Source organism: Tupaia chinensis, unplaced genomic scaffold (genome assembly GCF_000334495.1).
Source record: "Tupaia chinensis unplaced genomic scaffold, TupChi_1.0 Scaffold142846_1, whole genome shotgun sequence".
Classification (NCBI taxonomy): Eukaryota; Metazoa; Chordata; class Mammalia; order Scandentia; family Tupaiidae; genus Tupaia; species Tupaia belangeri.
In genome coordinates this window covers 300,057-322,570 of record NW_006202691.1, presented here as the reverse complement: position 1 = coordinate 322,570, position 22,514 = coordinate 300,057, and the positions used below count along the sequence as shown (strand labels likewise).

Genomic DNA, 22,514 nt, shown 5'->3' with positions numbered 1-22,514 from the left:
TATACTATATATATTGAATATATAGTTGTATTGACTACAATACATATATGCGTGTGTGTGTGTGCGTATATACACACACACATATATATAATACATATATATTATATATAGGTATCTTATTTAAGGGGAAGAATTTAGATTTAGCAGTTACTTTTTGGCATATAATTGAATGATGTGAATGGGGTAGGGATTGAAAATTCTAAGCAGGAGGAATAACTCTGGAGCTGGTGCTATCACTCTTATTCAGAAGTTGCCTCCTCTAATCTCTAAAGTAATTTAGCAGCAAATTGTGGGGTACCTATTAGTGCCAGGCAAAGGAACAGGTAGATTCTGGGACTTTCATGTTAAAATTGAGTCCTTGACTTCAGGAAGCTAGTATGGGATGTGAGAAGATGAGTTGGCCATGATATTGCATAGGGATGAGTGATACCAAGCAAGAATGTGTGTGGGGTGCCTGGATGTTGGCCCATTCTGGCTGGGAAGTCCGAGGAAGAGTTCTAAAATGAAGGTTAAGTAGGGTATTGGCCAGGTACAAAGGGGAAGAGGGTGACAGGGGGAAGAGACATCGTTTCAGGCAGAGGGACCAGCCTCTGTAAGGACAGGTGGTGAGGCAGACTGAGGTCATTCGGTGTGGCTGTAGGGTAGATGTATGAGAGGTGAGAAGAAGGCAGAAGCAGCAGGTAATGGCCAGATCATGAGGGCCTTACTAGGGGAAGTTGGACAGGTGGGTAGGAATGAGTCAGGTAGAGAATGGAATAAAATTTGGGGCTGTGATACTCCCTTATTTACTGTAAGTCTGTCTATTAAATTGTCATTATGCCCCAAACAAGGCAGTGCATTGTTTTCTGGACCTAAAGGTGGATGAATATTAAAGAGTTTTGAGAATCAGAAGTTTCTCAGTGACTGTCTACCTTACCAACAAGTGTGGCTGCCAGTCTTCCTCTAAGGAAGGACAGGGAATCATCCTTCTTAGGACTTCCCGGGTGCACTCCCAGGTTTTCCGCACACTTCCAGGGTATCAGTCGTGGGTCTGTTTTCTGGCCTAGTGTTCCCTAAGTTTCCCCAGAAAGTATAAGCTATGCCTTAGGCCACCAGCAGAGATATAAAGTCTGACATTTATGGTGTGATTACTCTTAAGACATTTGCAAAGTTACTTTATGTAGACCAGGTGAGATAATACTTCACTGTGGAAAACATTTTGGAGGTTCCTGAAAAACATTAAAATAGAAATACCATGTGGTCCAGCAATCCCACTACTGGGTATATGTCCCAAAGGAGTGAAATCAATTATCTTCAGGAGATATCTGTACTCCTATGTTTATTGCAGCACTATTCCCAGATATGGAATCAACCCTTATCCATGAATGGATGAGTGGGTAAAGGAAATGTGGTGTATTTATGTAATGGAATACTATGCAGCCACAAACAGGTAAATTCCTGTCTCTGAGGCTACATAGATGAATCTAGAGGACATTGTATTAAATGGTATAAGCTAGGCACAGAAAAATACTGCATGATGTCACACATAAATGGAATCTAAAGATGATCCCAAAGAAGTAGAGAGTATAACAGTGCTTACCAGAAATTGGGGAGGGACTGAGGGAGGACAGATAAAGATCGGTCAACAGGTACAAAGTTACGGTTAGTTAGAACTAGTTCTGTTATTCTATTGTGCAGTAGGGTGGCTATGGTTAACAATAGTGTATTGTAGATTTCAGAAGAGTTAAGTGAGGATTTTGAATATTCTCACCATAAAGAAATGATAAATGTATGAGGTGATGGCTATCTTAATTACACTGATTTGATTCTTATACAATGTATACATGGATCAAAAAATCACACTGTACTCTGTTCATATGTACCTTTATTATGGGCCAATTAAAAACATACGAATTATTCACAAAAGAATTTGTAAGAAAAAGAAATTTTGTGAACTGTTACGAGTTAGTTGGATGCTATTATGTATTCGTTATTCAGGGCCCGCTCCGCTGGCAGAGTTCTGAGTTCTGAACACACGGCAGTGCCTGTCATCTCGTTTACACCTTAGTGTGTGAGACAGACAAACGAACATGCAGCCTCTAAATGGTGACAGGTGCTCTGGAGAAAAGGAAAACAGAAAAAGGGATCGGGCACGTGGGACCGAGGGTTGCAATTTTAAATAGGGTGTCAGGGAAGGCTGCTTTGGAGAAAGGTAACATTTGTGAAATGACCCCAAGGAGGTAAGCGAGGAATATTGGGGTACCACTGTTTCCGGCAGAGGGAAAAAAAGTGGAAAGGCCCTGAGGTAGGAGGATATCTGACATACCCAAGGAACAGTGGAAGTTCTCTGCAGCTGCTGGGGAGGAGTGAGGGAGGGAGGGGGCAAGGACAGGAACGAAGGCTGGAAACTTCCTGAATCAGGAGGCAGAGCAGAGCAGAATACATGAGCTTTGTGGACCACATTAGGGACCTCACCTTCTTCCTGAGAAGAAGCTATTGAGAGGCATGAGAGGCGGCTTATTGTAACTCCAGCTACCATGTTCCAATCAGCTGGAGTTCGAATCTGGGTTTTCCACACACTCACTTTGTCATTTTGGGAATGTTACTCAACTTTTATGTGCCTCAATTTACGGCTTTGTAAATGGACGTAATAGTAGCTCCTGCCTTACAGCACTACGGGAATCAAATGAGCTCATGTCTATAACATGCAACACCTGGTATGGGGCAAACACTGAATAAGAGTTTGTTAAAAACACACATTTTAAAAGTGCCGGAGCCCAAATCTCAGAGAGGTTTGTGCAGCAATGTTTATAGCAGTATTCTTCACAGTAGCCAGAAGGTAGAAACAAATCATGGCCACCAACAGATGAGCAGATAAACAAAATGTGGTATGTACACACGGTGGGATATGACTCTAGTGAGTGCTTATAATTTCATGATACTCCAGTATCCATGTTTAGATACAACTTTTTGAAGCCACTCCCATAATCTGACCCCTGTCTGTGAGACTCAGGTAGGTGGAGTCCTCACGGGTGCTTTTCTGGACCTCTGGTGGCTGCAGGAACAGCAGAAACAGACAGTAGACTGGAGCTTAGCAGGGGCTGGGGAGGGGAGTTGCTGTGTACCGGTGGTGGTGGTGTTTCAGCTTGGAGAAGTGAAAACGTTCTGGAGATGGGTGGTAGGAAGGCTGCACAGCATCGTGTGTGTACGTCATGCACTGTACACGTCAGTGTAGTTAAAGTGACCAGTTTTATGTTATGTAGGTTTTACCACAGTTTATTCTAGGTCTGGCCACATGTTATCATTGAAAATGCGCTACTGAGCAGTCAGGAAACCAGGCTTGTTCCTCAGCTTCCGTCATTTGCTGCTCTGTGCCTGGAATGAGTCGCCCGCCCCTGCACCTCTGTCTCTTTACCTGTAAAAAGGAGGGCTGGGAACTAGGTGATACCTGGGGTCCTCTCCTGATCCAAGGTTCCATGACCCCGGCCTCCTGAGCCCAGGTTTGTGTCCTTAGCTCTCCACGTAGATCTGGGTTGTTAAGTGGTCTCATGCTTTGGCAGCTTCCTTTGGTCATCGGTGTTGGCCTGGGGGAACTGTGGCTTTGTTTGCTTACCTGGAGGGTCTTTGCAACTGAGGGCTCTATTTGGCACAAATATGAGACAGCGTCCTAAGATCACCAGGAAGGGCTTTAAATTACCGTTCATAAATGCATCGTGACTTTAAAAGCCATTTCTAAATTATATCACTACTGCCGCTAGCAATCTTGAATAGAACATTTGACTTTAACTTTCTAAAAAAAAGTTCTTATCAATTATTTTGCTGTAGCCTCATAATAATTCTGTGAGCCATATAAGAGTTGGAGGACCTGTGGAGTGGCCCCCGCTGGGCTACTGACTTTCGAGATCATCTCTTTTCTTACTGGGGTTGGGCTGAGAGTCTTGGACATCTTTTAGTGCCCACTTTGTTTTACTGCTGAGCTAAAGTCATTGTGAGATTAAATAAGGTTTCAAGCCAAAGCCAGCTTCCTGTGTGTGTGGAAACCCCACATCTTGAGTCCTCATGGAATGTGCATGAGATACTGCCCTGGGTAGTCCCATGATGACATCCTGCCTGTCTTCATGTCATTTATTCAGAGTCCAGAGTCCCCAATCTGTACACACATAGCAGGGGTGGAATCTTAGCTTTTTCATGACATTAATACTTTGGGAATGAAGGAACATCATCTTCTTCTACCACTGCTTTTGTTTTTCACGTCTTCATCCTTCTCCTTGCTGTATGCTCACAGCCTGCTTGCTGCTTTGGGAAGAAGATGAAATCCATTGGTTCTCTTGTGCTATCATCAGGCTGGCCTAGGGGATAATTTTCTGAGCCAACGGGGCCCAAACTAGGCTGCTTTGGCTTGCAGCGTTGAAGCAACCCTGGAGAATTAGATTTCATTGCTTGTTTATTTAAGTCTGATTGTAATCAACACAGAACTCATCCTTCATAAATGCTCGTACAACAGCTAATTAATATACAATCCATACATTCATGTATAAAATGGGAAGAATTCTGGGGCCAGCAGGTGGCGTGGTGGTTAAAGGCACTGGACTCCCATATGGCCAACAGTGGTTTGAGTACTAGACCTGGCAGCTTGGAAATCATGCCAGGTGTGCATGCATGTGTGCCCAAAATTCCAGGAGGAAAGTGGGGGAGAAAGGATTGTAGTGTGGCTATCCTCCCTGGGGATTATTTCTCACTTTCTGTCTCATTGTGTGTCTCACTCTATTAAAAAATTTCTAGTATTTATCCTATAAGATAGTTGTGAAAATTAAGTGAGTTAATATATATAAGAATAAGAGTGAGGCATATGCCTGCCATATCCCAAGTGCTTAATAAATTATTGTTGTTATTCGGTATTGCTTAGGATTGGCCAAGATCTGTGTATGAGGGGACTTTAAAAAGTTCATGAGAAAATGGAATGAAATGAATACGCATTTATTTTCATGCAAAAAATAACCTTTTCGTAATACACATTTACCAAGAACTTTTTGAAGACCCTTTGTACAACTTTTCCATTAAAATAAACTTCTAAGCGTCATGTTTGTTATTTTAATGGCTTCTAACCATTATAGTGGAAGAGGTGCTAGATCTTCTAAAGCAAGTTTAGAAATCAAATACCTGGGTATAAAGTATATTCTATTGGTTTTTCTTATTTCAGATATCCCTAGTTTCTTAATATCCTTATTAAGTGAAACTGACTTATTTAGCCATGAGTTCTTTATGTCCAGAAGCTGAAGTCCAGGGCCCCCAGCCCCTTCCCTTCAGCTTACATAACTGTTTTGTTGAGCATGCTTGACTGCCTGTTTGTAACTTTTTAGAGTTAAGGTATTATTCTCTTTATTTTATTTATTTATTTTTTTAAGATTTATTACTGTACTTACTCCATGAGAGACAGAGGAAGACAGGTACCCATTACTGGGTTTCCTTTCAACGTTATTATTTATTTATTTATTTCAATTTGACCACAGAGGTACAGAGCAAGAGCGAGAGTGAGAGCAAGAGAGAGAGAGAGAAAGCAAGCCATTAGGTCTGGGACTCGAACTGTGGTCAGTCATGTAGGTGTCCAGTGCCCTTAACCACCATGCCACCTGCCAGCCCGACTGCGTTTTCATACTTTGATCCATTTCCAGCCTCTTCCAGTCCCAGATTATGGTCAAGAGCGTGCATGCCTTGCGTGAGGCCTCGGACACCACTCTGGGACCTTCCCATGTGGGGTTGTCGTCATAGAGCATTGTGTTACTGTTGTGCCACCTTCTGTCCCTCTCCCTCTTTATTAATCTCCAACTAGAAGTGACTTCTTTTTGTGACAATTTAGATCCATTTCTTTTCACTGAGAGGAAATAATTTCCTCTTCTTGTGACTTTATTGACTTGATTTTTATAGCTGGAAGAGAGCAAGGTGACCATCCTTGTTTAACAATGAATACTTTTGTGAACATTAACCCTGTGTAAATGAGTTTCCTCACTTCATAAGTGAAAAATATGCTCAGTGGCTGGGTGACTTACTAGGGTCTTAGAGCTAAGAGGTTGCCAGAGGTTGCACCTGGCCCCAGCCTGGACCTAAACTTGGTCTGAATCCCACACGTCACTTTGGGAGTGCCTAGGACTCCTCGTGGTGGCCTTTTTTCTAATAAGACCATTTATTTTCTCTGTGGCTTCTCTTATTTTCCAAAGTTGTAGTTATCAATTATTTTTCATCCACACAGTATGGTGAGTTTCTTTCCATACTTGTGCCTGCCTCCAGAAAATTTAGAACTATCTATATTCTGGAAGCCCTCATTTTTCTAAGAGCATTCCTACAGAGATTTATCCTCAGAGGACCCAATGGCAGCAGAGTGGAGCCTGTGTGTGTTGGTTGCTTCATGGAATAAGAGTCTTGGGTGATTAATAGTCTCATCACCATTCACTGCTGAGCTGCAAGGAGGACTGGCCCTTAAAGGCTTTATTTGTGAGGATGGGACAAGTTAAAACCATGAACAACATTAAAGGCAAAACACTGACCCTCCTAGCCAGAAGGAGCCTTATTACCTTAAACCTAACAACACTGGAGTCAAGACTGTAATGTCTTCCTAAGAATCCTCTGTTTCTCCATGTCTCATTTCTCCACTGAGAAGTGTCAGAGAGCCCAGCCCACACCCATGAGAACTTGCTTTGATCCTTGTGTTCCCTCAGAAGTGTTCCCAAGGGTTTGCCAAGCTCTTTTCCTGGGGTCTCTGTTCCCACAACTTTAATTTACCAACACACATGAACTAGTTTCTGAGCATTGGGAATACTTAGCACCTAATCAGCTCTCAGGGTCACAAGCCAGGTCTGTTTAGGCTGCTGCCTGCATTTCACCATGCCAGGTTCCCCAAGTTCAAGGGAACCATTTGCACATAGAAATCATCTGCTTGAGTCTTCCTTCCTCACATCCTTCCTCCCCCAGTGGAGGCCTAAGGCCATGCCACAATTTCCTAGTGTTTGTCAAGAGACTAAGTATTTGGAGGCTAGTATCTACTTTCTTCCTTGAACCTTGATCTTGGGTCAGGATGAGACTGAAGTGGGCTGTAGCCACTTGCAGGGAGAGTACACGTGTCCTTTAAGGTCAAGTCGGACTGCATAGGGTATTATTTGTGTCTCTCCTCTGTGTTTGGGTTGAGAGTATTCTCTATCAAATGTGGTTGGGAAGCCCCAGCTGCTTTCCTGCTTCCTAGAATCTTAGGCGAGGTGATAATTTCCTAATGTCAGTGCTGTTTCATATCAAGAGTTCTGGCCAGGGCAGTGGTAAGTTGACCAATGCTCCAAGTGGTCCAGTGCCCAAAATGCCTGTAGAGACAATGCTTATGAACGTTGATGGGGTTTTCACCAACACCAACCCCTGACGTGCTGTTGTCTCTGAGAATTTGAATCAAATTAGCCTAAAACAAGTTAAGGCATAGCTAATTCTGCATCAGTGTCCCCCCCCCCCAAAAAAAAAATGCAGGATATAAAATGATTTCACTGCTTCCTTCAGCATAGGAGAAGACATTTTATAGGTGACTTGGATTCATTTTACTTTCCTAGAAGAAGAGGTATGGCTTGACAAAACTAAAGTCTCTATTCTGTATCCTTTAGATTTTATTTGGTCAATGACACAGATTTAAGCTTTCAGTGCCTCTAGAGGGAAAAGAGCCTGATGATATATTGTCACAACTGAATACACTGTTTATTTCATGGTTTGAGTTGTAAACAAAAAGGAAGTGGATGGTTTTATGGAATATTTCTAAACTTCCTTCAGTGATTGTTTTCTATGGAGGCTACAGATGTGTCTTTTGGTTACATTATTGGATTAAACAAATGGAGGGTTACAAGCGATCCAGTTTTTGGTTAAAAGTGCCCCTTGCACTCAGTAACCACATCTTTCCCAGAATATGGTCAACGGATCTGCTAAATGAACTAGAAGACAATTCTCTTTAAGCTTGGCCACAGGACTTGTACTTATTCTGTGGCAGCTAATTTATCTAGCTTGAATTTTCCGCTACATTGCAGTTTTCGAGGTATGTTTTCTCTGCAGCTGATTGTAGACAACATGAGGGCAAGGGATTGTGTGTGTTCCTTGTTTTTGTATCTCTGGCAGCTCTTGGCTGTGTCTTCCTGTCCTAGGTTTTCAGGAAATGATTGCTGAATTGAATTAAGCAAGCCTAAAGTAAAATGTTGAAGCAATAGAAGTGAAGCAAATTATATTTAAGCTTCAGTGAGTAACTTCCAATAAAATCTCGTAAGCCAATTTATTCCATTATGCAGTTGAAATGACTCTGCAGTTCTCAGAGTGGTGGAACCATCATGGAACATTTATTCTTGAAGTAATTTCTGTTTTAAAGACAACTAACAAGCCAAGCTCTGTTAATAAAGTAGTAAATCTTTACAATAGATCACTAGATTTACTACCATCAAAACTCCTCTTTGTGAATAAGTCACAGTTTAGGTTTCCATTCAACAACTATTTATGGAGTATCACAAAGAGCTAGGATCCTAGAAATGGGAAGTTGAGGGTAAAATCTGCAGAGCAAAGGGATTAGGAGCAGAGATGTGGCAGTCAGTTGGTCTGGGTTCTAGTTGCAGCTTTGCTAATATTTCTACCTGTGCAGGACCAGACAGATAATATTACACATCAGCTTCTTTATCTGTAAGTTGGGTATATACTCATTACCCCTGAAGGTTAGGAGGGCTCAGCCTGGGTGGCACAGTATGTAGTGTACTGGACTGTAGTGCTGGAAGCCACATGACTGATCATGGGTTCAGATTCCTGGGTTGGCCTGAAAACACACTTATTGTGAGTGTGAGTGCCCAATATCGTGAGGAGCTAGGGGGCTGGATAAAGGAGATTATAGTGTTATGAGATGCTGTTGAGGGTACTTCTTCCTTCTTCTCTTTCAGGTGTGCACACATGTTCTCTATCATTAAAACAAACAAACAAAAAAACCCAAAAGATCATGAGGACTAAGTGAGATAGTGAGATAAAGCATGGAACTCTCCTTACTGTGTCTGGGACTTAGGAAGCACTCAATAAGTGTTCATTATTGGTCTCACCGAAGGTGTACTTCCTGACCTCAAGGACCTGTCAGCCTCATGTAGATAGTGTGCCAAATGTTATTTCTACCATAGGGCATTTTGTACTTGTCTATCCTGTCTGGAATATGCTTACCTGAGGTACTCTTGTGGCTTGCTGCTTCATCTCCATTGGGCCTTTATTTAATGCTGACAACTCAAAGAAAATTCCAGAAGGATGAGCTGGTTTATTATTAGTGATTGAAATGGTAAGCCTCATATTACAATAGGTGCTCAGAAAATACAAGGGGCATTCAAAATGTTCATGGAAAAATATGTAGATTTCCACTTTTTTGGTACCAAAATAAACTTGTTCTTTAATTTTGTTGTTCCATGAGTTTTTGAAAATCCCCATAGTAATTGAAAGAATGAATGAAGGACCATTTATGGGAGCCTGGAGGAGAGCATGCAGTGCTCTGTGGGTATCAAGGGAGGCTGTACAGAAAGTCGACTGTGTTGAGTCTTCAACCAGCAGTTCTCAACTTTCTGTCATTAAGACACATATGGAGGGTTATACAAGGTGGCTTCGAAGAGCTTATGAGAAACTGGAATTAAAGTATGTGTTTATTTTGGTATGCATTTTTTAAAAATTCATGCATATTTCCTGTAATATGCATTCCCATGAGCTTTTTGAAGATCCCCCACCTCCACCCCCTCACCTTGTATTCTGATTCATAGCATACCATATGATTCACAGTTTCTAAGATGCTACTGTGTCTATTCTCATTTTTCTTCAGGTCAAGGATGCAGACTAGAATTCAAGTGAAAGTGATACTATTATTGGGATAGTGTTGAATTAACTATATTTTAAAAAGCAAATGACTCACATACTTCATACGGCAATAATTTTTAGTATGTGCTTCATCTTGCCACTAGGGTATTGACAAATGTATTTGAAGATGGTTAGGAGTTTCTCAGATAGACAACCAGGAGACAGTATTTGAGACAGAAGGCACAGCATGAGTGAAAGTACAAGGAAGGGCACAGCAGGATCATGGAACCACAAAACATTTGGTATGACAAATATTTAAAGAGCATCACAAAGAGCTAGGATCCTAGAAATGGAAAGTTAAAGGTGGAATCTGCAGAGCAAAGGGATTAGGAGCATAGACTTGGCAATCAGTTGGTCTGAGTTCCAGTTCCAGCTTTGCCAGTATTTCATCCAGTCTCCTGTGAGACTAGATGAATGATATGCATCAGTTTCTTTATCTGTAAGTTGAGTGTATACTCATTACCTCAAAAGGTTATGAGGACCCAGCCTGGGTGGCACAGAGAATGCCTGGGAGGGAAGCAGTCAAGAGACTGGGGACCATATTACAAAGGGCCTTATTTGCTAGAATAATGGAACTTTATCCAGAAGATGATGGAGACATTATCTTGTGGGTCTGAGTAAAACTGTATTGTATTTTTAAACTTTAATTACTTTTATAATTAATTTTTTAAAAGAGCCAACAATCAATTCACATGGTACAATGTTTCAAAGATTGTCTCAAGGAAGTAAAATTGTCTTTGTATATAATCAATGTTTCTAGTGTTTTATGTGTACTTTAAGAGGTACTATGTACATAGACAAAAAATATACTTTTTTTTCACATGGCAGCAAAATTATGCATTGAAACATCAGTATGCTTTAGCATCATCCTTGTTAAAAGAGCATTCAATTAAGAAATGCTCCTATAACCAACTAAGATGATGACACCTAGTTTCTCACTTTGAAGACTGTTAACCCACAGCACATCCTCTGAGTTGGAAATAGGAGATCAGATCAGGGCTAGATATACCAAACTCATGGACATTCCAGTGATACACCCTTGGGACATTTCAATAACATGCTGAGGGTCTCATGGTCAGAAATAATGCCTAGATTGGAAAGATGAATTTATAGGAAATTAGTGAGTATTCATAGATTGTTGTTAAAGTCACATTAATGGTTGTAGCTGCCCAGTGAGAGGGGCTTATTGAGAAAAGAGGAAGGCTAAGAACAAAGCCTTAGGAAACAATTAGATGCAAATAGAGGTGCTGTGGGAGCCACCAAAGGAGAGTCTGTTCCCATTGTTGTAGTCAGGGTTCAAGTCTGGTTAATACAAGTAAGAAAAAATATTATTATAAAGACATTAGGTACTCATAGAATTTTTTAAAAGACCAGAAAAGTATTTGGAGATTATGAGGCCAGGAACAATGCCCAGAATCATATGGTAGGACCAGTAGTGTGAATGTGACACTGCTGCTGCTATTGGACACAGATCTGTAACATACACTGCTATACCACCATTGGTGGACAATGGATACTGGGTCTAGAATTGGCCACTGCCTCTGGAAACTGGTAACGGTGCTGTGCTCTAGCAAAAGGACTCCTGTACAGTTTTTCCATTAGTTACTATTCAATGACTGAGATGGGTGTTTCTGATGAGCCAATTCTAGGCCCATCTTTAGCTGCTTAGGAGGCTGGAGAAGCAAATAGTCTGGTATCCTCTGCTTCTGTGGTTAGGAAACAAGCTCTACCTTGTTGATGATTCTTCAGACACAGATAGTTGAGATACTGTGTGATCATGCAGAATGTCAGTGTTCATTATACATGTTAAATGCTGAAGGTATACAATTAGAGGGCCACTGGTGACCTTAGGGAAAACAGATTCTGGGCAGTAATAAGAGTGGACATCTGATTGCAGTGGGTTTACTGTAGAAGTGAGTGGTAGAGGAAGAAACTGAGCCATCATGTATTGATTCTGATTTCAGGAAGAAATTTTAGGAACTTTGGTGGGAAAAATATGGCAGGAGGACAAGGAGTGAGGTTGTTAGGGCACTGAGAAAAGATTACTTGACGTGATGTAGCAATAACAGGGTTATTACGATGGAAAAGGAGGTCAAATCTGGAAAGAAGTGATGGTTGAAAAAAAGAAGATGAGGCATTAAGGGTATCAAAGAAGTCAAAGAGAGTGGGATAAGTTAAGAGAGGGAGTGAGAGGAATGGAAAATTGTAATCATAGACTAGAATGCTGGTATGCAAGATTGCAGAGATGTAGAGGTTTCCACTGATAACATGGAATGGAGGTGAAGGTCTTTGGCAATGAGGAAGTCAAGGAGTAGTGTTGAATTTTTTTCCCCATGGACTTTAAAGTTTCCCATGCTTATATCAGGAGATGGGTTGGAGATCTAGACAAAAAGATTCAGGAGATACAAATTGGGGTTGGACAACCCAGACATTGATAAATAAGAGAGGTAACAAAAATATTTAGCCCAAGCTCTGGCATATTTGTAAGCATTACATAGATGTCAGCTATCAATAATCAGATGACAGAAATGAGGAGGTGGTATTGATAAATGGCATGAATCTTTTTTTGGAGAGGTTTTTGCTATAGGGCGTGTGCGCTTGCCAGAAAGACAGAGAGAGACAGAACGTGAGAAATCACCGCACCCCTCCCACCACCACCCTGGGAGGATGGTCAAGCCACAATTCCTTCTCCTCCATTCTCCTCTTGGGATCTTGGGCACGCATGCACATGTCCCGGTGTGAGTTTAAACCACTGGGTCTGGGACTCGAACCTCAGTTGACTACATGGGAGTCCAGCGACACAGCCATTACATCAACTGCTGGTCCCAAATGGCATGAATCTTAAAAGAAGTGGTGTCTTTTCCTTTTTCTTTTCCGTTTTCCTTTTTTCTTTTTCTTTTTTTTTTTTTTTTTTTTTTTTTTTTTGATGTGCCTAATAGCACTTACATTGGAAGATGAAGTGTAGAGCTTAAAAACTCCCTACTCTCACTCCAGGACATAAGGGAGAACAGGGAAAAGCAGGGTTCTGTGGAAAGCCAGGTTTCAACTATAACAAAAATGTGGGAACAATCCATGAAGATGTGGACAGGTATTTGTCTACAAATGAAGATGGATCTGCAAAGGACTCAGAGGAAGCATGAGAGGGAGGCCGTTAGCTGGAGGAGGATATGGGGAAGAGTAGTCACAAATTATGTGAGGTTGAAAGCTATCTATCATCTATCATCTATCTATCTATCTATCTATGTATCTATCTATCTGTCTTTAGAGAGATTAGGGCACATGTGCTCACTGGAGAGACAAAGACAGGGAGACAGAAGTGAGAAATCACTCCACAGAAGGGATGGCCATGCCACAATCCCTTCTCTTCCATTCTCCCCGCATGATCTTGGGCACACACGCAAATATGCCCAGCCTGAGTTTCAAGCTGCTTGGTCAGGGACTTGAACTGTGGTTGACTATGTGAGAGTCCAGTAACATAACCACTACACCATCTGCTGATCCTGAAATCAAAAGATTTTTTTAAAAAAAGTTTGCCTCCATAATTTGCTATGGATGCCACTGTGTCCCTATATAGATTTGAAAGCCCATTGGAATTATCTAAGAACCAAGAAGGCCGAGTAGTTTTTTTCAGTAGCACATTATCATCACTCTGTGACTGTTATTTCCATGTCTATGGCAGAAAAAGAAAATGAATTGAGCACATAATTGTTCAGTCTGGTTAGATGAGAAGGCAAGGTGAAGCTCAGTTTTTTTTTTTTTTTTTAATATCCTTCTCATGAGGGGGGCTGGGGAAGGGAAAAGGGAGATGTGCACCTTCAGTGGGACCTTTATGCTATGATCCATCCCAAGCCTTGTGGTCACCCATACATATACCTATCTTATAGGAGAGTCCTTGGGACACTAACCCATGTGGGTCCAAAATTGTATTACCACTGTGCTACCATCTTGCCCCAGTGAAGAGAATGACTTATTTAGATCGGGTAAATAGGTAAAACTTGATAGCTCTCATACAAATGAATCTGATGATGCTAAATGTCCGTTTCCATCTGCATTGCATCAGTGTCACTACAGCTGAGGTTATCACTGATTTCCAATGTCTTCCCTCCAGTCTCAGTTGTTGGCCTTCAGAGGGGAAGCTTAATAGCATAGATTCTCACTGTCCCTCTACCCATGTTTACCCCAAATGCTTAGTTCTTCATAATTTCAGGGCTGTGATGAAGAACCTTCTGGCACAATTTGAAATCTGAGGTGAGATTTCTGATGAAAGAAAAAGAAGCCTTTGGGGAAATGTGATTCTCTACCATATGGTGGTGACCTGTTTTAAGCTTATAAAATTTTTAGAAAAAGTTGTAGTATTCTGTTTCATTTATCTCATCTACTGAACTTTGGGCAAGTAAGAAAAACAAACTCCAAATTAGTAGCTCAAAATGCTTTTAAGCAGTTAGAATTCCAGCTGTTAGTGCAATAAAAGAGAACTTAAGCAACAATCATGTAACAGAGTATTAGTGTACATGTAGATAAATAGCATGATGAAGAAGTATTTTATGTTCCAGAGATTCCTTAAAATGAGAAAGAATTTTTTAACAATTCAGATTCTGCAGTTCAATTTAGAAAATGTTTGAGACCTTTTCTGAGAAGGTGCTGGGTTCTAGATCTCATGTATTATATTCCTAATGCCGACATGAGAAATTACCACAAGTTGGCATTTTTGGCTTGAAGACTCAACACTCCAATCTCTATTACATTGTTATTCTTCCTCTATGTCTAGCTCTTCTTTTCTTATGAGGACACCAGTCCTATGGATTAAAGGCTCACCCTATTCCAGTATGACCTCATCTTAACTAACTATACCCATAACAACTCTATTTATATGAATTTGGGAAGAATACTATTCAACTTAATGATTAACAAGTGACTTCTGCCTTTAGGAAGATACAGTTCTCAATGTAGTTGGGGAAATGGGTACAGGAAACTAATGCAAGGCCATGTGGTAGAATGGTAATGGATACAGACCACCTAGACTACACATGAAGAAGTCAATGATTGGTTGTGACTGCAGGGTAGTTATGGAAAGCTTCAGGGTGGAGATGATGATAAGCCTGAAGGGCAACTAGTATACAAGGTGGCAGAAACAGGAAATCTGAGCATGCTGGGATGAGGGACCAGTCTGCGCAAACACTAAGGTACCCTTGTGCTCCCAATGTATATTTGCAGTAGATGTCTAGGGTGTATGGCTGAAGGATAGCATGGGTTTGGGGTAGTGGTTGCATGTATTATGGTGGCCTCTGGGAGGGGATGGAGGAGGAGGTCAGATGAAGTAAGAAGAGATAAAAAAGGTGAGGTCAGGCCTGTTGTTTATTTCCCTGGGTGACACCACAGAGTGGGATCTTCCAGAGGAAGTAGGAGTGAGAGAAGTCAAGGAGAGGCTGGATGACCATTCCTTAAGAGAATTGTAGCAAACATTGCCGAACTTAAGGGAGTTGGACTAGATGATTTCTATGGTCCTTCTTAGCTCTCCAGTTCTGGGATAATTATGGATAAATATCTTTTCACTAATCATATCTTGCCTTTCTCACTAGTTGTTCTTTTGCTTCCTTTCTCTGTACTGAGCCAGGCACTAGAGATACAATAGTATATAAGACAAACACAGTGGCATTTTAATCTCTTCCCTGTAGCATTAGTTCAGGAGTACGTAGTAGGTTCTCCATAAACATTGCTTTGAATTGAATATATCTGAGGAAAAATGATGAAGCAGTTTTGCCCTGGTAATAAGTTCTGCTTCAAAGTTGAACTGCTTTGAAAGATGATTTCAGGGACCTCCTTAGGAGGAGGTGGAGAGTAGGTGGCTGCTTACATGATGTTTGAGTTCTGAGTCATCAAAAAGGCTTCTTTGCTGCCCGAAATATCTCTCATACAGGCTGCGGGTGCTTTTAATTCCAACATTGGAAGTTGGTTTCCCAAGGTTTTTTCCTCTCTTGGAACACAGATATCCTGTGGAAAGAGGATATCCGTTCACTTTTCATTAGTCTATGGGTACCTTAATAGGAGAGATTAATTACTATGAGGAATTTTATCTCCCCTTTTGTGTTCGTCATTAGGGGACAGTGGACAAGATAGAACAGCAGTGACCTAAAAGAGCAGGAATCTAGTCTACTAGTCTAAAATCATCCAGTCTACTTGGTGAAGGACATTATCCTTCCTGGGGTTTTTGCTGTGTAAGGGATGACGAAGTCTTGGTTCAAAGAGATGTCTCTGATTTGTTTGTCCATTTATTTGTTTTGTGATGGAAGTAGGAAATTTCCTTGCATACATCTTGAAATCACCTTACGATAGTAATTTTGGGATCTTAAAAGGTGTGGCTTCTGTAATATATTTCAGTTTCATTTGGAGACGAGAGCGTGATAGTGTTTGGAGATTTATAGATCAGCTAGTTCACTTCTCTCATTGTCTAGAGAAGGGAGCTCAGAGGTAACTGAATTGTCCAGATTCATGGCAAGTTAATGGCTTATGTAGGTCTCAGACCTCATTTTCCATATTCTTACTTTGGTGTTCTTGCTCTGGTGTTCTCCCCACTACCACATTGTTTTCCCTAGAGAACAACTATTTGGAGAGTAGATGTGGCCAGGTGGATGCCAATGGAAGGAAGGAATCTTGATCAGGTGAAGTCAGGAATTTCCTTCTAGCTTTCAGGTTCCTTGATTAATTGTGTTTTATGTAGATGGTGTCTAGCTAGATAGTCCCTGGACTCACAGAGTGATTATAGCCTTCTAAGAATTTGTAACTTCCTATAGAAAACAGAATTTCAGTTCTTTATTCTTTTCAGCTCTTTATTTAATTGGTATTTATCTTTTTTTTTCTACTTTATGTGTTTTTAAATAACTTTTTTTCTAATTATAAAAGTAATTATGACTATAGAAATTACATAAATATATTCAAGTCTGACAAAATAATACAATATAACAAAAAATTGCCCATAATTCCATAATTTGGCAATGGAGTGATAACCACTGTTAATGGTTTGGTGTGCTTCCTGACCATTTTCAACACATATTTTGTAACCTTATATACAATATTATCAGAATGAAATAGTATGCAGTATTTTGCAATGTAAAATAAGTACTATGCAACCCTTACAATATTTCATATTATGTAATATGAAATATTATGCAATCCTTAAGAGTTTAAAAATAATGATATAGAAAGAAGCTAATATATAGTGCTATGCTCATGAGCAATGTAATTCTGATTTGGTTTTGTTTGCTTGCTTATTTATTTTTAAATGGAAGTAGGAAAAAGCTGATGGAAATTTCTGTTTCATACACCTTGGAATGCAATTCTGATTTTATCTTTTAAGGGTTGCATAATAGTGCATCTCAGAGAAATGCACTGTGCTTAATGGCCCTGGTGGGAAAGAGGGAAAGGCTTAGGATCTTTGATGCTTTGGCCTTGATGCTGTGTTCCTCTTCTCCCAGGGCATCAGCAGTTTGTTCAGCTCTCTCAAGGTAGTCCGGCTGCTCCGTCTTGGGCGAGTGGCCCGTAAGCTGGACCACTACATTGAATATGGAGCTGCTGTGCTGGTCTTGCTGGTGTGTGTGTTTGGTCTGGCTGCCCATTGGATGGCCTGCATCTGGTACAGCATTGGAGACTATGAAATCTTTGACGAGGACACCAAGACAATCCGCAACAACAGCTGGCTCTACCAACTAGCCATGGACATTGGCACCCCCTACCAGTTTAATGGATCTGGCTCAGGGAAGTGGGAAGGTGGTCCCAGCAAGAATTCCGTCTATATCTCCTCATTGTATTTCACCATGACCAGCCTCACCAGCGTGGGCTTTGGGAACATTGCCCCATCCACAGACATCGAGAAGATCTTTGCAGTGGCCATCATGATGATTGGCTGTAAGTATGATGATGGGCATGAGGGCTGCGGGCAGACAATTTGTCCATCTGTTAGCTGGAAGTAGAGCAATGGCCATAGAGCCCATAGGGTCAGGAGATAATAACTGAAAACAAGGGACAGATTTTCTTTTTTACAGACTAGTTTTATAATTTTTCTCATAATTAAGCAAAATGTGCTCATTGCACAAAGGCAATTTAGAAAAAAACAAGAGTATAAAGTAGAAAATAAAGACTCCATAATTCCACCTCTCAGAGATAACTACTCTTACTATGTGGTATCTTCTTTTACAGACTATTTTCTATGCATATCTGAACACATAGATACGGATTTTTACACAGTTAAAATGAGATCATGCTTCAGATACTATCCACTAAACTGTTCTTATAGCAGTGAGTCTTGGAAGTCTTTTCATGTCAGTTTTCTTTTGAATAAAAATTGTATATATTTAAGGTATACATTGTAATGTTTTGGTACATATAATGAAAAGACTACTATAGTGAAGCAAACTCACGTATCCATCTTCTCACATAGTTAACTTTATCTTTTTGCTAAGAGCACTTGAAATCTACTCTCTCAGCAAATTTCCAGTGTATTATAGTAATATTAACTGTAGTCACCATGAGGCATGCTGATTTAAACATAGCTCTAGGTCTTCATAGTCCAGTATGATATGAGAAAAAGAATATATGAAAAAAGACAGAACAGCTCATTAATTATCCTTTTATTATGATTTATTGTTGAAGTGATTATAGTTTTGATAAGTTGAGTTAAATAAAATAGTCTCTACTTAATTTACTCGGATACTTTTTCCTTGTAAAAGTGACTCCTCTGACAAATCTTAAATTGTATTTCTGTTGGGCAGCAGTAGGCTAGATCAACTTCTTTGATGTCTGCTTGATGGTTGAGAAATTTTTCAGTGCAGAACCCCCCCAAATAAACACACACACACACACACACACAGATGCTTGTTCAGTTCAGAAGCAGTATATTATTGGAGTAACTTCACTAGATTGAAAAGCACCACTAGTTCTTGAGGGAGATTCTTATATCTGAATCCTTTACTCACTGAACACTGTGTAGCTGTTGCTGAACCTAGAACACAGCCTTTGGCTGCGAACCACAATAAATTCCCTTCATTAAAGGGAGTCTGGGATAGGAGTAAATGCACTGTGTTGGTGCTTCAGTGACAAATGACAACCTGGGAGAGTTCCGTCCTCTGCTGAAGCATCAGTTTGGACAGTGATACTGCTATATGTGATGACTCAGGCTCTGTTTCCAGCAGGCAGAAATGGTTTTGCTTGATGTATTCCTTTGGAGTGGAGATGATGAGTTCATTGTTACCTCAGTCAGAAGACCCAAGGCTTCTCTTAGACTTGCTTGGTCTAAGTGTCCAAGTGACCCGGATCCAACGTCATGTTCTTGGAGTGGACTTTGTTTCCCCAAATTGTCACATTTGCTGCTTGTCACCTCCCTTTTTTTCGCAAGATCTCATCGTGTCTGATCCAGTGTTTTTCTAAAAGCCCTCTCTGCAGGCTCAGTATTTGCCTGAGAGTATTTACAGAATGTGTCTAAAGGGGTAATTGATTTGTGGGAAGTGTGTGCCAAGGAGCTTTTGGGTTGCTTCTTCCTTTAAAATGAGTTTTAATAGAGATGATTGCCTGGCCATGGGAAGCAGTGTTAAGGATCTGTGGGTGGCTAATTGCTTCAGCTTAATTAGGACTTGAGGTGCTTTCTCATGGTGCAGCAAAGGATTTAAGGCCTGTGGTCTTCTAGAACTGTTCCAGCCTTAACTGTACCTATTTTAGTAGATAGTGCCCACAGCAATTTTGTGAGTCTTGGGACCCCAGTAAACAACCAGATGCGCAGTGCTCAGGACACAATTTCTTTCTCTTAGAGGAGGAGTTGATATACTTTGTCAGTTGAAAAACCTCATTTTATCCATTACAGAGAATTTACTTAGAGTAGTAAGAAAATGGGCCCCATTTCATGAGCTCCCCAAAGGCTTTCAAATACCTGGAGATTTTTCTACAATTCCACACCTGGAAGAAAAGAAAGCAGTCCTGGTAAAAACATAATAAGGATAAGCAATTTGTTTTTTTTCCAAACTATTCTTCTATGGAGTGCATAATTTCCTGGGTATAGTCTCCAGGGAAAACTTCAAACAATTTATTACCACCTGTTTTTTCTCCCCTCTCAGAGCCAGGTGATGTTTCCTTTTTTTTTTTTTAAATTATAATACAGAACTGGCTAGGGGGTTTGGTAATAACACGATGCTCTGCAAAGCTGGATCCATATAGATGGATCCTGGATTTGCATCCTGGGACTTCACCCCATGTATGTCTGGACAGTGCATATGCGCCCCTGATCTATGCTGGGTTGGGCTGAATGATAGCCTGGGACCTTGTTGTGAGTTCCTGTGTATGCCTCTCTCTTCTCCTTTCTGAAGAAATGAGTAAATGAAAACTTTAAAAATAAATAAAATGACATAGCTGTCAAACCTTTTTTTAAAATGTAAGACACAAATAGTTACCTCTGTGCTATGCAGTCAAGTGTGATCAGTATAGTCAAGTATGTCTACTTAGTACCAAACACTTGATTATTATCTCTCTCTTATAAGGAAAGGGAGGCTTCAAGAAATTAACACCTTTGGGACTAGCAGTTAGTGTAATGGCTGTGTCGCTGGACTCCCACGTAGTCAACCGTGGTTCGCATCCCGGACCCGGTGGCTTAAAACTCACGCCGGGCGTGTGTGCGTGTGTGCCCAAGATCCCGAGAGGAGAATGGAGGAGAAGGGATTGCGGCGTGCCTGGGGGGATGATTTCTCGCTTTCTGTCTCTCTGTCTCTCTCTGTCTGTCTGGCGAGCGCATGCACACTATAGCAAAAACCTCTCTAAAAAAAAAAAAGAAATTAACACCTTTTCTAAAGAATGTAGGGCTACTAGGCAGTACAGTCAGAATTCAGATTCAGTGATGGTGTAGTCCCCCCCACACTTGAACAGTCCCTCCACATTTACATGAACACACTGAAAAATCTCTCCATAATCCCTAGCAAGCCTATGTTGTTGTCATTTAAATTTAAGAACAAGATTATGGCACAGACTCAAGGGACTGGGTGCTTAGGAAACCAGCCATTTTCCAGCAACTTGTCACTTACAGCTGTTCCACTTTCTGTGTGACACACGTCTGACAAATTCTTGTGTTAGCAAGAAAGTTCTTGTACTCCGTGTAATGTGGTGGTAATTATCCTTATAAACTCACATTCCAAACAACCTTTGTTCAGGACAAATGCTGATGTCTTATTGGATTTATGGGGCTCTCTAATGTCTTGCTTTGCCCATGTATACACATCGGCATTCTTACCTTTTTTCTGCATGGCTCACAGGACTAGACAGAAAGGGGGTGTCTAGTGCTGAGGAGTATTGAGCACAACCTGTTCTTACATGGAGTGCTGAATGCCACCTCCTTCCTAGATCACCCTGGCAGTCAAGTCAAGCTTTCCTTAACAGGTGAAAAGATACACACAGCTAGTGGGCTCTTCAGGTATTAGTTAGGCTCTGATGTTTTGCTCTTTGCATTGAACTTCACATGCCTTAGTAATAGTATTTCTTGGCTGCTCTGTTGCAGTATATAAGGAGTCTACAAAGGTTCATGGAAAATCTTTATTATGAAAAAATTATGCATGGGTTTCAAAATGGTTTTGCATCAAGATGAATTCCTACTTTAATTCCATTAGACATATTGTAGACTATCTAGGCTTTCTGTGCTCCTCCTCTCTGTTCTCTGCTCTGAACATTTCATTACAACTTGGCTGACTCCCCAGATAATGCCAGGAATACTAAATATTCTCATGATAACCCACCTTTATGAGTTCTGATAAAAAGTTGCGTTAGTAAGAGATAACTGTTGTTAGCTCAAATGAGTTTTTGTGATTAGCTATGGGTTTAGGTGAACTGCAGTGTCTCTGATTGCCTGATTTTTTTTAAAGTGATTTTTGCTATAGGGAGTGTGTGTTTGCTGGAGAGTCAGAGAGACAGTGAGAAATCACCCCTTAGGAGGCAAACTGGCTGATTTTATGTCTAACTTCCATGCTGATGTCTTGTCCTAGACCAGGGGCAAGCCCATCTTGCACTGGTCTCCCTGTCATCCTCATGTGGGTCAGAGGTGGCCTCCTGCAAGGGCTCACCCTGAGGTGTGATAGATTCACCTTTTTGCACATAAGGCTCTCCTGTGTGTTGATGGTACTGAGAGAAACACAAGGCCCCACCATTCTGCATATGACATCTGAGAGATGTCTCCCAATCAGTAGGCATATTCTGCGCACTTCCTCAACAGGCACCAGGCTAGGTGCCGAGGATTTGGAGACAACTGCCATAGCTGATGCTCTCAAGGAGTCTGGTGGTGGTAGAGGTGGGTAGGAAGGACAAATAGGCCCAGTTTGCACCAGCCAGAGCCAGAGGCCTGGAGGTGGAGTTTTCACTGTAACTGAACTTTGCCCTGGCCTCAAAGGATTGTTCAAAGAAGGAGGAATTATCAGAAGAGTTCCTTTATTGTGAAAGTCTCAGTCCCATGTTAGGAACATGCCCCTGCCTTGGGGAGTTCTTTAGAAAGAATTTGATGGTGAATCAACCATTTCCATTTTCCAAATATGGGCTTTGCGCTTTGCAGATTTCCTGCTGTTAATGTCATTGCTGTCACCCTGTCATTTGAAGTCAGCTGCATTTGTTTCCTCTTTCTCAGATAATGGCAGGGGGTC

At 41.0% G+C, this 22,514-nt stretch overlaps 1 protein-coding gene across 1 annotated transcript in view; it reads left to right on the top strand.

Annotated features, from left to right (window-relative positions):
* The window catches only part of KCNH1 (potassium voltage-gated channel subfamily H member 1), a 375,558-nt gene that overhangs the window by 148,574 nt on the left and 204,470 nt on the right, over positions 1–22,514 (top strand). The window contains exon 7 of the mRNA XM_006163695.2: positions 17,331–17,760. Coding sequence (XP_006163757.1) covers positions 17,331–17,760 — 430 coding nt within the window. The remainder of the gene's footprint in view (positions 1–17,330; positions 17,761–22,514) is intronic.